The sequence below is a fragment of the Molothrus aeneus genome, chromosome 16, assembly GCF_037042795.1.
Source record: "Molothrus aeneus isolate 106 chromosome 16, BPBGC_Maene_1.0, whole genome shotgun sequence".
Classification (NCBI taxonomy): Eukaryota; Metazoa; Chordata; class Aves; order Passeriformes; family Icteridae; genus Molothrus; species Molothrus aeneus.
The window spans coordinates 5,220,154-5,235,628 of NC_089661.1; the positions used below are offsets into that span (position 1 = coordinate 5,220,154).

The 15,475-nt window shown below is 41.3% G+C and overlaps 1 protein-coding gene across 3 annotated transcripts; it reads left to right on the plus strand.

Annotated features, from left to right (window-relative positions):
* Window positions 1–4,152: 4,152 nt before the first annotated feature.
* Window positions 4,153–15,134, plus strand: METTL22 (methyltransferase 22, Kin17 lysine). Of its 3 annotated transcripts, none has more exons than XM_066561107.1 (12): window positions 4,153–4,339; window positions 5,953–6,045; window positions 6,144–6,279; window positions 8,601–8,951; window positions 9,325–9,365; window positions 9,451–9,595; window positions 10,050–10,121; window positions 10,215–10,268; window positions 10,806–10,886; window positions 11,515–11,617; window positions 12,392–12,560; window positions 14,232–15,134. In XM_066561107.1, exons 3-12 carry the CDS (start codon window positions 6,150–6,152, stop codon window positions 14,265–14,267), a joined length of 1,182 nt encoding a protein of 393 aa, XP_066417204.1. In that variant the 5' UTR covers window positions 4,153–4,339; window positions 5,953–6,045; window positions 6,144–6,149; the 3' UTR covers window positions 14,268–15,134. The 3 variants fall into 3 exon arrangements, with proteins under 3 accessions (XP_066417204.1, XP_066417205.1, XP_066417202.1); XM_066561108.1 differs by lacking the exon at window positions 4,153–4,339 and adding an exon at window positions 4,480–4,499; XM_066561105.1 differs by lacking the exon at window positions 4,153–4,339 and adding an exon at window positions 5,426–5,537 and having other exon boundaries at window positions 5,953–6,279.
* Window positions 15,135–15,475: the final 341 nt, after the last annotated feature.

The window sequence follows — 15,475 nt, forward strand, 5'->3', positions numbered from 1 at the left end:
GTGTGACATCATTACCCATCCATGGCAACAAGCTATCGTGAACTAGTAGGGCTTCAGCAGTAGGATGAGTTAAAAGGAACATTTTCCTTGAGAGAGAGTGTTTAAATAAACACAGTAACCATCAACGCTACAGACCACATTTTGCTCTGCAGCAAAACTACTGAAAGTTGTACATGGCTGGGAATATAATAGTCTCTATATTTAGGAATACACTGTTAAGCAGCCACAGCATCATTCTGAGCTCCAGCCATCTATTTCTCACATCTCCAAGTTGGATCTGTAATCTGTGAAAATGCCTCTGTAGTTCCACAAGTCAGGCAGCTGCTACCTCCTTGTAATTGCAATGTTTGGGTGATACAAAGTTAATGAAGGAAGCAAAGTGAAATGTTTTGTTAAACTAACTAATTCAGTGAGACAAAATGAGCAGGCCTTGGGGCACTGGGATCCCAAGCTTGTCTCTTTTTTTCCAACTATATTTGCAGGGTCACTTGAAAGTTTAAATTAGCCCCACAAATACCATGTCTTAGAAGTTTTATCAGTTCTCATAAATCTGAGCTCAAACTCAGAGCACTCATACACCTGAATCATCACTCCCCTGCAATGATCTGCCACTGTCATCTCCCAGTTAAATCCAACGGAAAGCAAAGGGTATAGAACTGGAGGAACATTTAACCCAGTTGGGTACAAGCTGTTAATCGGGTATGAGATGCTTATCAGTGATACTCTGTGTCTTGGAGAGGTTTTGTTCTAATCTTGGGGCCCACGAAGTTTGTACATGTGCTTATTTTTAGAAACATTATTAAATAATCTATTTAGCCATCAAGATGTGTGGAGGTCCTTGTAGACTCTGTCTAGACTAACTTTACAGTAAACCTAAGTTAGAACATACTAATCCCAGGTCCTTTTTTTGTCACCAGACTGATGACAAACATTTATATAAAGAGTAAATCAACTCAACATAAAGGTTTCATTTCCACATCACCATAATTTTTTCAGGCATTTATTCCTAAAACATATTATTATGCTAGGGAACAAATAATTCCTGTAAAGTCAGAAAACTAAAAACACAGTTAACAAAACAATTTCAGGTATTCATAGGGAAATGTTTATAATGAAAGGAAAAAGCCAGTAGTGCAAATTAGTTTCTCTAGAGACTCAGTTTCAATTTCCTGAGGTCTTTGAATGTTAAATTAGGATCTTTAGCATTAAAGATTTACATTTTTAATCTAGGCTTCGCTCTATGGAGAAGGAACACTTTGCTTTGCATAGACAAGGTGTTGGCTGCATCTGCCAAAGTCAATCTGCTGCTCAGAATAACAAATTCAGAATATACTCTCAAAGTTGCAGTCAATTATTAATCCCCAGAGTGTGATGCAGCAAAATTATCAGTCTCTTCAGCCTGAGCATGGCAAAGCTTGTGTCAGTAACTTTTACCCTCTCTGTTCTGCTTGCAGGGTTGCCTGGGTGCTGGAGGATTCAGGGGGCATTGTGCTCTGGGAATCACCAGCTTTGCTTCCCAGGACTTTTCCTGGGTAAAATTCATCTCTAGGGCAGTTCCTTCTCAACTGTTCTGAACCTGTGCTGGTCAGGTCCAGCAGAATCCCACTGAATTCCTCAACTTTCTCCAGGGTTTCTTTATTTCATATCCTCTGCCCTGTCTGTATTTGTGAAGAGGTGACTGCATTACTGGAAGTAAGATTATTTGTAAACTGAAGAAGGGAGGGATTCCCACAGTGTTTACCCACCTGACTGTAGGAAAGCCAGCCAGTGCAAGTGTGACAAAGACTGTGATTAATTGCTGCCATGGCAACAAGCACAATCAACACACCTAATTTCATTCACAATCCTTTTCCAGGAAATATAATATTTTTTCTCCTGTTTTTGTTGTTGTTGTCGTTGTTGTTGTCGAATAAAGAATTAAATTCAAATGCAGTTTTACCATTCAGCCTTCCAGTAAAGCTAATGGGATTCTGGAGTTTATTGTTCTTTTAAACTTACCACAACTACTTCCCCTGTGGCTCAAAAGAGAAAAGCTGTTAGACAATGTACTCTATTACAATTTTCAGATTCACTGCCCTTGGAAATTAGTAACTATTGCTGGTTGATCTGAGGTTTGGCTATTCCTTCTCAGATTTAATATTTTCATCATGCACTCATACACATCCAGTTTTGAAGAGTCACAACCTACAATGAATTTTAAAAAAGACTGACCAGTCACAGTTTATCTCTGATGAGAGACTACCAGACACAGTGTCCTGACTCTTACTCATTATTACCTGATCTGCCAAAAGAACCCCATGGAGTGTCAGCACATGACACTGAGTTCAAAGGGGATTGCAGAAGGGACATACCTGAAGCAACCAGCACAGCCAACTCCTTGGTACTTGATCAATGGAAGAAACTGGCCCAATTCATCATTTCAAACAAGCCATTAAAGCTTGGTAAAGTTGTCTGGCACATGAGGTAAATTTAAACAAATTCCGAGGTCACATGGCTGTGAGGAAGACAGGAAATGCAACTTGGGTGCATCCTTAAGAAAGAGGCACACCTGGGGAATTTGCTGCCATAGCCCTCTCGTGTGTGGTACAGAAACTGCAGCTCCCTAAACAATTTTCATTATCACCCACATTATAACATCTGTAGCCACAGATCTTCTGCAGCCACGAGATATTCCTGCTCCGCCCAAATATTATGCATATGTGAAATGAGGTATCAGAATTTCTTGGAAAAGCAATTGCAGCAGCTCCATTTCTCATGTAATGTACCTTTGTGCTTAAAAGTCCCCATGTAATGCAGCTTTTTAGCTACTCCTCTAATTATACTAAGCCTGTGTACCAGTAAGTGCCTCTTGCTGCAGACTGGTGAGATTTTGTGACAAATATAATCTGCTTTGCCTGCTTAGTACTCCATAGCAGTGAGGAACATGCCAGCAGAGAGAGACACTGCAGTAATAATTTATGTGGCAGTGTATCACCACAGGAAGTAAAATAATGTTCTGCTCTTTCACAGGAGACAGATAAAAGGAGGACAAATCTCCAAAGCATTTTTGTCAGATATTCATCCAATAAAATTCCCCACAGAAACTGCAATGAGATATGTGAATGGCTTCTGTGCTTTCCATTTCATTGCCACTCAAAACTCTTGACTGTTTTGAGGGAAACAGGGAAAGATTATTTCATTCTTTTAATAATTATTTTAATAATTCTTAGCCTTTGTTGAGGAAGGCAGATGATGAGACATCTAGAAATAGATACAGAATATAAATTACATTCCAAGGTTTTTTTATTCATTGACTAATACTTCCTACTACTCAAGAAAAATACAAGGATCATCTTTAGCAATTGACATTAGCATCATATGACTAATAATTAATATATAAATGCCCACTTTTGAACAAGATCCTCCTGCTGAAAGATAAAACAACTTCAGCATCCCCTGCAGACTTGCCAAGGAGATGAACCAGAACGCAGATGGGAGTTTGGAGCACACCTCTCTCTGTCTGTGATTTTGCACAGGAGGCTGGTCAGCGTGTCCAGCTGCTGATGTGTCCTGTCCCCACACACCACTGCACCCTCTGGGCTGGCCACACAGCCCAGGGCCAGACCAGCTGCCAGCTCTCACTGCAGACGAGCTCAGCTGGGAAACGACTGCCGAGGACACCATGGTCCAACATGTAGATACCAAAATCTGGTGATCTAACTCCTAGGCAAATTTCTGTTGTTAAAGCCTCCCAAAGACTCTGGTTATGATGTTTCCACTCAGTGATTAACTCAGTCTTGTTTATTTCACCTGGTTTATACGTAGTTTAAAAGTCTTCAGAATTAAGCAACTAAAACCCCAATTCCCTAAACAAGTGAACAGCTGTTGCTCCAGCTAATCTTACAGTGGTACTGGAATTCTGACATTATCTGGACTAAGGCAGAAACGCCTATTTGCCCCCGCAGAGGTTTTCCCACTTTGTTTTCAAGCCGTTTGTAGATTTTGCACGGCATTACAGACGAACCGACAGAGGGCAAGTGATGCCAGACACAATTAATAATTGAGAACGCGAGTAGGAAACGCGTGTTGAATCTCCGAGCAAGTCCCACGGATGCTTCAGCGCAAGCCTGACCTGCGCGGCTGGTGCTGCCTTTGCCCGCCTCCCCCGGCGGCTTTGAGCGGGGTTCGGTGCCGGGTGATTCTCGAACAGCGGCGAGCCCCGAGCACAGCGGGCACCCCAGGGCCCGCAGCACCCGCGGGGGCCGCCGGGCAGCGGCGTCAGCGGAAGGAGCCGGAAGGAGCCACAGCGGCAGAGACCGGAGCGGCCGAGAGGCGGGAGCCGAGCCGGGAAAGCGGAGAGGTGGGAGCTGAGAGGGGAAAGCGGAGAGGTGGGAGCTGAGAGGGGAAAGCGGAGAGGCGGGAGCTGAGAGGGGGAAGCGGAGAGGTGGGAGCTGAGAGGGGGAAGCGGAGAGGTGGGAGCTGAGAGGGGAAAGCGGGATCTGAGCGGGGAAAGCGGAGAGGTGGGGCGTGAGCGGGGAGAAGCGGGATCTGAGAGGGGAGAAGCGGGAGAGGGGGGAAAGCGGGATCTGAGAAAGGGAACGCGGGACTTGAGTGGGGAGAAGTGGGACGGGCAGATCCGGCCGGGAAGACGCGGATCCTATCGGGCGACGCGGGTCCTGCCGGGGAGAGAAGCGGGACAGGCGGGTTCCACCGTGGAGACACGGGACAGGCGGGTCACACCGCGGGGACAGGCGGGTACCCCCACAGGGAGGCGGGACAGGCAGTCCTGCCGGAGGGACGTGGGACAGGGAGGTCCCACCATGGGGCCAGGCGGGTCTCACCGTGGGAGCCCGGGCCAGGCGGGTCACACCATGAGGACCCGGGCCAGGCGGGTGCCACCGTGGGGACCCGGGCCAGGCGGGTGCCACCATGGGGCCAGGCGGGTGCCGCCCGCGCTGCCCGTGCCCGCGGAACCTCGCCCGGCGCGCTGAGCCCCGCGGAGGCTCCGGCGGTGCCGCAGCAGGAGCGGAGCCCCCCGCGCACATCTCCCGGTGCCGGGCACTGCCGGCTGGGCTGCGCTGGCTCCCGCCGGGACGGGACGGGTGTGGAGCTGGCAGAGTTAACAGAAGTGCGCAGGCACAGGTACAGAGAGTTTCTGAAGCCGGCAGTGTTGTGAGTGTGGATAGGTACGGTGGTCCGGCAGGGAGGGACTAAGTTATCACCGGTCTGGAGCATCTCTCTTACGAGGAAAGGCTGAAGTTGAGAAGAGATGACTGAGGAGGGCCTTTTTAATGTATGTAAACATCAAAGGGAGGGCTCGGAGCAGGGACCGGGCTCTGCTCCCTGGGGCCAGCAATGGGGCAGGAGCAAAGGGCAGGAACTGATGCCCAGGAAGTTCCACCTGAACGTGAGAAAGAACTTCCCTGTGCAGGGACCGAGCACTGGGACAGATTGCCCGCAGAGAGTGTGGAGTGTCCCTCACTGGAGATACTCCAGAACCATCTGGAGACGATCCCGTGCTCCAGAGTGACCCTGCCTGAGCAGGGAGGTGCGACCAGGTGAGCCACTGTGGTCCCTTCCAGCCTGAACCATTTGGGGATTTTGTTCAAGCACAACTGGGTAATAACAAATTTAGCATAATCATTCAAGATGGTAATGCCAACACAGGAAGAGGCCTTATTCCCTTTGAAAACCTTGATTAGGCATTGTAATTCTCTGCAGTCATGGCAACGTTTGGTTTTTTTCCAGGGGAGGTTGTTTGTAACACAAGCAAATTAGTAGCTCTTCCTAAAATACACAGTGGCTGCCACTGAACTACTAACAGTTATATATTGAGGATTCTGTAAAAGAGAGCCTTGGAGCATTGCTACTTTATTGAACAGTGTCATCTGATCTTTATCTTCTGAAATACTGCTGGAGCAATGTTCAGACAGTGTCAGGCTACCACTAAAAGCTGCCTGTGTTTGCTTTTAGGTTGAATATCCTGATGAGGAACTTGCTGTCTCGGAGCGTGGTGGAGCTTGCACGATCCCACCTTCTCAGAAAGGATGTCCTGAGTTTCCCTTGGTGAGCAAAACTGTTGCTGGACACCTGTGAATGGAAGAGAATGGAATCCCTTTGAGGGATGAGGGCTGTTTGAGCAGTGCACATGTTCCTCTCTCCAGCACCCCATGGCAGATTTAGCAGAGGAGGAGATGGATAACCCCACGTTCAGGAGTGACACTGTGCTGTCTGATGTTCACTTGCACTGCCCAAGCAAAAGGCACCTCATGGTACGACTGAATGCAGTTGGACAGCCAGGTAATGGATGCTGTGTTTTAACTGTACTCAGATCTTTGGAAGGCTGAATCCTCCTCTAAGTGGTTGATATTAATAGTTACATATTTTATTCCAGCTATGAGCAGAATCACCTCCTACTCAGTCTTTAGGAAGAGGGCTAGTGTTATCCTCATGAAATTAACTCCAGAAATGAAAACTTGTAGACAGCTTGTCTTAAAAATTAAACTTTAAATTACTTTTTGAGAAAAAGTAACCAAATGTACTCACTTGTAGGTTTAATTTAATGGTTCATTGAGCAATATTGTCAATATGGCACTTTGGGAGCCATGATTTAAAATAAGGTTGTGATGTTTCTTATATACAAACAGAAGATGAGAACCCAGGGGTTTTAAATAGTGTAACTTAAGTTTAAAATATAAACTATCAGTAATTAATTTATCAAGTTTAATTAAATGTTTATGTGATGAGTTACCATCTATTCCAAGGGAGCATAACAGCTTTCTTTGGGCTATGTGGTGGAGTTATTTTGTTTTGATTCTTTTCTGTTGGTGGGGTTGATTTTTTTTTGGGGGGGAGGAGTATTTGCTTCAAAAAAAAGTCAGCAAGAAAACTCAACACAGCAATGGCTTAAACTGACATAGAATTTGAAGAGTCAGGCTATAGAGGAAATGAGTTGGCAAATGCCCCTGGCTGATTGCCAGCTTGTAGGTTGATATAAAGTTGTCAAGGGAACTGACCTTGAAGCTGCTGGCAAAATGTTCTGTACAAAAGTCCTGCTGTGACAGAAGTGTTAATTGTTTTTTCAAACCCAGTTGTGACATAAAAAGAGTAACTTCTGCAGCTGTTCTGGTGTATGACAATGTTAAAAATTATCAAAGTAGGCCTGACAAGGAAATGAATAATAATTTTGACCCTATTCAGGTCAAAACCCAGGGAATTAATGCTGTGGTGTGTCTTCATGCTGTTTGATGTGTGTTAGCTGTGATTGTGCTTGCTGCAAAGAACCTTTCAGCAGAAGGAAGTGCCATGTGTTCTACCTACTTCAATGAGCTCTTCCTGGGAAATTCTTCTGGTTATTGAGACAAGAATTGCATGTTAGTATTACAGCCTTTAGTGCCATAACAATCTACCAGGGCCACTGTGCTGTGTTTTGGGGAAGTTTATGGGGATTTAGTCTCTTCCCCTTTGAGTCAGTTTGACTTTCCACCTTTTGAATGCTGTAGAAATGCAGAGGATCAGAATGGACTTGGAAAACAAAGCATTTCATGATGGCATGTCTATTCCAATTAGTTTCATTGGGTCATTATGCAAACAGTGGAGACTTTAAACATTTGTCATGCTAGGACAGGCATTGAAGATTTTATTAGATCTAGCTAAAAATGGTCTCACTAGAGAGGAACCTCTGTCAGATTTCAGTAGACCACCTTGGAACATCTTACCTACTAAAGAAACTGGAATAGAACCCCATAAATTGTGAAATAGTTGAAAGCAGTGGTGGCAAGCACTTTATCTCTTCCCTTTTGTTGGGAATGAACATAGATGGAAGGACTATGGAATGTCTGTTCTTCCTTATGTGTGATATTCAGGCAGTACAGATTCCTGTAATTAAAATTGCAAGGTCCATGTTTTAATAACTTCAAATTTTAATAGAAGCTATGTCACTGATTGATTGTTGTAAAAGATTTTTAATTAATTGGTCATTAAGAATAGCTTCAGTCATTTAATCTCTTTGAATAATCAATATGAACACTTAAAATTACAGAAGTGTCAGCTTTGCCTCCTGTGCAGTTATTTCTGTTCTTACATACTGAGCCAATGTCAAGGCTTGGAGTTGCTTGAATTCCTTAAGACTTTCAAAGCAGTAAGCAAAAATTCAACTTGCATTTTACTAGAACATTCTTCTTTCTTACAAGATAGGAATCTTAACCAAAATAAACTAATTCTAACTTATATTCTTTCTTTTTTCAACTTAGTTTGAACTTCTGTGAACAGAACTTTGGGAGGATGTAAGAAAGCATCTCCTCTGCCAAGAGTTAAAATAAATATTACTAAATTACTGCCAGTAGTTAAAATAAATATTACTAAATCAGATGAACATGCCCCTTGTGGCTGTGCAAATGCTGAGTCAGCCAGTGGACTGTGAAAGTGCTTTGTTAATTTCTGCTGACAGAACTTAATAACAGAAGTATTTCTTCATAGCAAATAAAACTGTATTTCAAGTTACCCGTTTCATGATTTACTCTATAGATTTTTAATACATGTAATGCATACCAGAATCTCATGCATGTGGAAGGTTCTGCCTCATCTGGTGTTTAACCTTTCCCCCCACACTGTTCTTACAGTATTCCTGTCTTATTTCAAACTCCTTTGGAGCACAGAAGATTTGGCATCTGGGAAACACGTGAGAGAAATTACTGCAGGAAAAGAACAGCAGAGCAGAAGTGGAGATGAACTGTGTGACAAGGACAGGAGTAACGTGAAAGAAGAAGGAGAATTAAATAGTGAAGGAGTAGAAGCTCTGCTAGATGATGATGGAGACTTGGAAGTGGTCAGAAGGCCTCGAAGTGCCTCTGATTTGCAAGCAGAGGATCTTTTGAGGGATATAGTGTGCCCTGTAATTCTGATGAAAGGAAAGGAAGATGCTTTTGAAGATGAAGAGCAGGAGTGCACTTACAGTGATGTCGTTAAAATAGGTAAATAATAAGTTTTCAGTCAGGGAGAAATGTGGCAGATATGTTTCAGTAAAACAAAAGAAAAATAGGTTTTCTTTAGAGATGGAACAGCACTTTGTTAAGTGAAAGAAATTAATGAACACAATACTGTGATATTGCAAATAAGAATTTGCATTTTTTTTCTCTGGAAGGGGTTTGGGCAGTTGTATACCACAGGAAACTCAGTGCTCCTTAGAGTGGGTGTTTGGCATTATCCAGCATTATTGTATAGAATGAAGAGTGTTTAGTTCTATATTTGAAAGGGAAGCATAGCCTTAGTTTCAAACTTGCCACTGTGGAACTTGATTTGAGCAATTTTGAGGTAATTCTTTTCTGTTCTCTCTCATTTGCACAGAACACACCATGGCAACCCCCTTGGAAGATGTTGGTAAACAAGTACGTGTTCTGCCTTGTAGTATCTTGATTTTCATGGAATGTGCTTCAGAGCTGGTTCAGTTTTAAGTGCTTCCCTTGTCCCCAGGTGTGGCGTGCTGCCTTCCTTCTGGCTGATCACATTCTCTTTCAAAGGGACACGTTCAGGGGTTGCTGTGTGCTGGAGCTTGGAGGTGGCACTGGAATTACCAGCATTATCATGGGAGCAGTTGCCAAGAGAGTTTATTGCACAGGTAAGGCAGTTTTTTCAGTTAAATATTTTCATGAAACTTCCAAAAGCAGTGCTTTCATCCTGGTATTTTCAGACTCATCTATTCAGTTATAGTTAATCATTTTTATTATTGCCTATCAATTTGTGTTATTTACTGAAAAATAACAGGAACTTTCTCAAGGGACAGAGAAAGCTCAAGAGTTTAAAAGCAAGATATGTTGCAGTGAACTCAAGATAGTGTGTCCAGATTAGAATAGGTAGGGTAGGAACATAACTTCTTTCTTCAAGGCTTTCAGCTTAGAACTGAAGGACAAAAAGAAGAAGGATACTAGGGGAGCAATCATCAGTGGACAGAGTTGCTCTGAATTTTCCTTTATTTCATGGGCTTGAGAGAAACTTTGAGTGTTAGACTGAGAGGCATACATGGCCCATACAAAATATTCTTGTTTTTAATATCATTATCACTTCTTTTCCAGACGTTGGTGAAGATCTCCTGGCCATGTGTGAGCAAAATGTTGCATTAAACAAGCACCTGATGGAGCCAGGAGGTAGGTGCTGTATGGTCAGATTTTGACTCTCTGCTTTAGCCCAGGTGCTGTGAAAGGACATTTGTGACTGATGTGATCTTTCTTCACTCCCAGGAGGGGAAATTAAAGTGAAAGAACTGGATTGGCTGAAAGATGAATTCTGCACTGGTAGGTGCCTATAATGGCTTCTTTTAGATTGGGCTTGGTGTTTGGTGTCACATGTTCAAAAACCTCTCTTGGGGCTCAAAAAAAATTCTGGTTAATGACAATATTTGATACTGCCCGTTGAAAAGGTTTTAAGTTTATTAGACTTTCAAGTAAAGATTCTTTTAATGAAGAATAATTTTTTAAAAGCATGATAAAATAGGAAGATTAATCAAAACTTACATAAGGATATATCTGGGGTTTTGTTTAAAGGTGTGCTTGCTTTAATGTATTTAAAGCTGTAGTCTTGCTACAGGATTGTGAATTCTGAAGTGAAAGAAAACTTTTGCTTGCCAATCAGCCTTGGGAGGGTTGGGCATAACACAGAGGAAGCAGAGGACTGGGGGAACTTCAGAAAATGAACAGGAAAGGTTTTGATTTCCCTTGAGTGGTGTGCTCTGTTTATGGAGTGGCAGCTGCCCACAGGAGCTAAGGAGTTCCTTTTCTCCAGTCATTTGAGACATTTAATCATGTACACCAAAGCCATATTCTTTCTTCCAGATCCTGAAGCTCCTTATAGCTGGTCTGAAGAAGAGATTGCTGATTTGCTTGATCACTGTTCTGTGATAATGGCAGCTGATGGTAGGGAAATATAAACAGTAAGCTTTTAAATCAAACACTCAAGCATTATAAGTAATAATTTAAATGTACCTAGTTTGCTTTTAAAATCTAATAGGTCAGATCCTTACCTAATTTACCAAAGCTCTGCCTTAAGTGTTCCTGCCTGTATTTTTCTTTTCTAAATACTTATATTTACATTCTGAATTAGCAATTATGAGAACAGATGTTGCAAGCTGTAGCTCTTCCTTTTCTTTGGTGTGTCCTGCTTTCAAAGGAGATCTGGTTATAATGGTAAATTAATTCTAGCCTGGTGTGGGTTTTCATAAAGAAAAGAAGCTCTCTATTCTCTAATACCCTACTTTTTTAGCTTTGTAGTAAGATTATTTCCAGGCTGAGAGAATTCTTGTCAAAGCTTGTCAATTGTCTGATAAATTATTCCATTCTGATGAGAGAAAGCTTAAAGAAATAAATAGCAGTAGTGAATACTCTGACAGGGTCAGTTGTTGCCATTAAAAGTGTACTTTGCACTTAGATAAAAGAATGACTTGTTTGATTTGAGTAATCAAACTAAGGCCTGCTGTTTCATAATGGACACTTAAGTAAATTATATCCTTAATTATACATATGCTCTTAATCTTGTTTTTTACAGTGTTCTATGATGATGACCTGACAGATGCCTTGTTCAGAACTCTGTATAGAATCACACACAACTTGAGAAATTCTTGCACAGTTTACTTAGCACTGGAAAAGAGGTGAGTATTACCAAGAACTTAATATAAAAACACTAAAACTTTGTATGTTTTAATAAAAGGTTGGCTTCTGATTTTCATTGTAACAGATGATCACAGGCTCCAGTATGTGCTCAGGATAATCTCTTTTTTTCCTACATGCTTAATTTTTATCAGTTCAGAATGTGAATTTAACAGGAGCTTGCCTTTTGTTGTCCTACCTTTGCCTCACCTGAGATGCCCTCTCTGCAAATAAGGATAAATAGGTGGCTAGATTGATATAATGCCTGATAACATTTGCTGTGTATTTTTGAGTTCACTGAATGGAATTAAGTGGTTTAGAATTAGGGTATTTATTTCCTATCTTCAGCAACTCTAGAACAGTTTCTCTTGTTTGCTTTCAAGGAATCAATGAATGTTTTCAAGTAATTGTATGTTGCAGTCCATTCATAAGCTGATACACAAATAGGCTTTGCTTAAATCTCTAGAGATATGCAAGTAAGAACTCCTCCTGTGGTTTGCTGCCAGGTGTTTGTCCAGGAAACCAAGCCAATGATTCTGTTGTGGCAAAGTGCCCTAAAATCAATGGAAAAGTTCATCCAAGAGTTATTGTGTACTGATACTGACATAACATCTTTCCTGCTTTTCAGGAATGAGGAGTGTACGTTTTTTTGGCTGCTGAAGGGAGTTAATTATGCTGAGAAGATTAATTTTTTTTTCATTAGCTGAGGGAAGTTACACACCTGTTTAAGATGCCAGTATAGGAGAGATGTTCTAAATGAAATACTCTTTTGCCAGGCTGAACTTCACTTTAAGACATATGGATGTTACATGTGAAGCCTACAGTCACTTTAGAAATACTCTAAATGATCTGGAGAACCTCCAAGATGGAAAAATGAAATATACAGTGGAGCACATTAAGCCTGATTTCTGCCAGTTCCTTGTTTATGAACGGATTGAGCAGTTGGTAAGCAGCATTCATGAAAATAAATGTAATGTGTCAGGCTAATCATCTCAAATTAGTTATCAGCTGTTTATGGACACATGAAGGAAGAACAGAAGAATAAACATTATCTTTTATTTCCACTTAGTTTTTTTATTTAAAATGATCCTTCTTTGTGCTTACATAATCTGTACTAGATTGACATGTCCTGGTTTTGGCTGGGACAGAATTGATTTTCTATCACCAGCAGGGTGGCTGAGATTGCCACCCTCAGTTCCTCCAAGGAACTGAGACTTTTACTTTGTAAAATGCCATTTTTTGTGACTGAACCAATATCTCTTCTCATTTATTTTCTTGTAGGAGAGCTTTCATTTCACACTTTCAGTAATTCCTTTCCCAGTTCAGAGTTCAGGACATAATGTTCTAATATCTATGAAGAAGTCAATTAGCTGTAAACTTCTGTTTTTGAGAATCATGTCAGATATTATATTTCTGGTTATCTAATTACCTCTCAAGCACTTATGGTTCTCTTTTTCCATTTTTTTTTCAAATTATCTGCTCTTAGGAATATTATGTAGGGTAACAGCTAACAGACTTCTAGAACAATCCAATCTAATGAATCTTTTTAGAGGAGATGCAAATCTTGCACTGGATTGCAAATCTGGTACCAAGAAATTATGTTGTTGTAGTGAACATACTGTGTGTACACATGGTGAGGTCACAGGAGCCACAGTTACTTCCTGAGATTCATTTATTTTACTTAATGCTGATACCTTCAGGCATAAAACATGTGTAAAACTTGTTTAAAAGTTTTAAAAGTACACAAAAGTAACCTGGTTTATAGATAAATGTATAGATAACTCATTCCCTGGCTGCTTTGAGGAAGGCTGCTGGCCCTTGAAATCTATGCATTTTTAAAATGCCTGTGTTTTTATTTATCATTTGATCTATTGCCACAAATCAGAGATGTCATGGTGAAGAGTATGTGATAGTCTGCTTAATTATCCTCTGTGGTGCAGACAAAGCATATATTAATATATTCTAAAGAAATGAAGTGATTAAGGATTTTTCATCCTTGTTGTCTGTAGGATTGAGAAGGGGATTTGTGTTTATATAAGCCATGCATTTGTGAGACTTTGATTCCTCAGTAAATTATTTCTTCAGCTGTTTTTTTACCAGCATTATTGAAACCATTTGTTAACACAGGCTAAAAACCAGCAGGGTTATCAGTCAAAATATGTAGGATTAGCAGGATTATCAATCGAGATCATGCAGATCAGTGAATCACAAAATCACAGAATATTCTGCCATCCACAAGGACAATTGAATCCAGCTCTCCAATGAATGGCCTCATACAGGGATCCAGCCCACAACTTTGGCATTATTAGCACCATGCTCTGACAACTGGGCCAATTTCAAACTATTTTAAAACAAACTACTTTATACTAAACACACATTATTTTTTTAAATCATGCTACAAGAATGAAGCAATCAGCTACAGTGCTGTGTTTCAAATAATTGTTCCAGGAAATTACAGACACGGATTTGGTATCGATCCATAGATGGATACTATCTGTAGATGGAGGTATAGGGTATATCTTAAAACTTGTCTTTCAGTGAGCACATGGAATTTTTTCATAATTGCAGCCTACTGATGTGAGAAAATACCTGTATATATTTGTTCTGCTCCTACAGGAATTGTGGAAGATCGTGGCTGAACACCTAACGTGACAGGCCCATGAGGAAAGAGAAGATCTTTACCAAGGAGAAGGGCTATTTTTGTGTTCTGTTAAGATAAGAATTTTCATCCCAAGAAAAGCCTCTTGCTGGTGGAATTGTGTTCTCAGAAAGTATTGCAATGCAGTTTTGCTTTACTTTTTTGGTTTTGGCACTTGGTTTCTTGGACTTCTGCAGTTGGACATGATCTCTCTGATGTTTCCAAGTACCTGCTGGATGCCAGACAGTGGCAGTGACACAGTGACTTGCTCTTTGGGTTGATGACTTCACTTTTAGAGTTTGGCAAAGAAGTATTTAACTTTTTCCATGTGGCTGATTTGCAGATGTCCTGCATTTCCCTTTTCAGTTTACAAAACATGGACACTGTTCTCAGTCTTGTCCTAGTTCCAAATACAAATACACATTATTTGTATTTATGGACACTTGTGAAACAATGTTCTGGACAAGACTTTTTTGTCATGAATCAACTTTTCTTTAAGAAATTTGTTTATGAAACTTGGCCCTTAATTCACAATTTGTCCTATATAAATCACTCTAATTTAGGGTCACTGTCTGACTTGAAAGGAAACAAGATGCATTTTGTTTGAGCCTCTGAAAACACTCCACAGAGGTTTTGGAGTAGAGGAGGCCAACCCTATATTGACCTGCAGGAACTTTAAGCTATTCTGTCCAGGGCAGGTACCTGAGGATGAGAAGGTACCACATGAAGGGAGATGTTACAGCTCTTGAAATATTTGGAATTCTATCCTCAGCATACACATGTGAGCCTGGGGGTAGGGAAGTGGCCAAGAACGTCTTGGCCAAACAAAACTGGGCCTCTAGCATCTTTCTTCTGCATTAAAATAAAACATATTTATTAAATCTCTCCTGTGCTATTAATGAATCCAAAAATCTGCTTGCACTTTTATAAATGTTATGTGCACTGCTGTGTTTATATCACTTTGCCATATGTGCACTGCCATGGGAATCCTTGTGCCCACTGCATTCCTCAGCAGCAGGAGAGTGTCAGTGATGGAGCTGTTCCAGCCTGGGACTTGTGGGAGTGTGAAAGATGTTCCTTAGAAGCATCTGATGGACTTCTTGAAAGCCTGTTTTACATTTGGCATAGGTCAGTTATTTCATAACCTGCTTATGAAGACCTATTTTTTGTGTTCTTTAATGGGATGAAAGGTTATTAGATGATGATGGCCATTCCCTGCGAG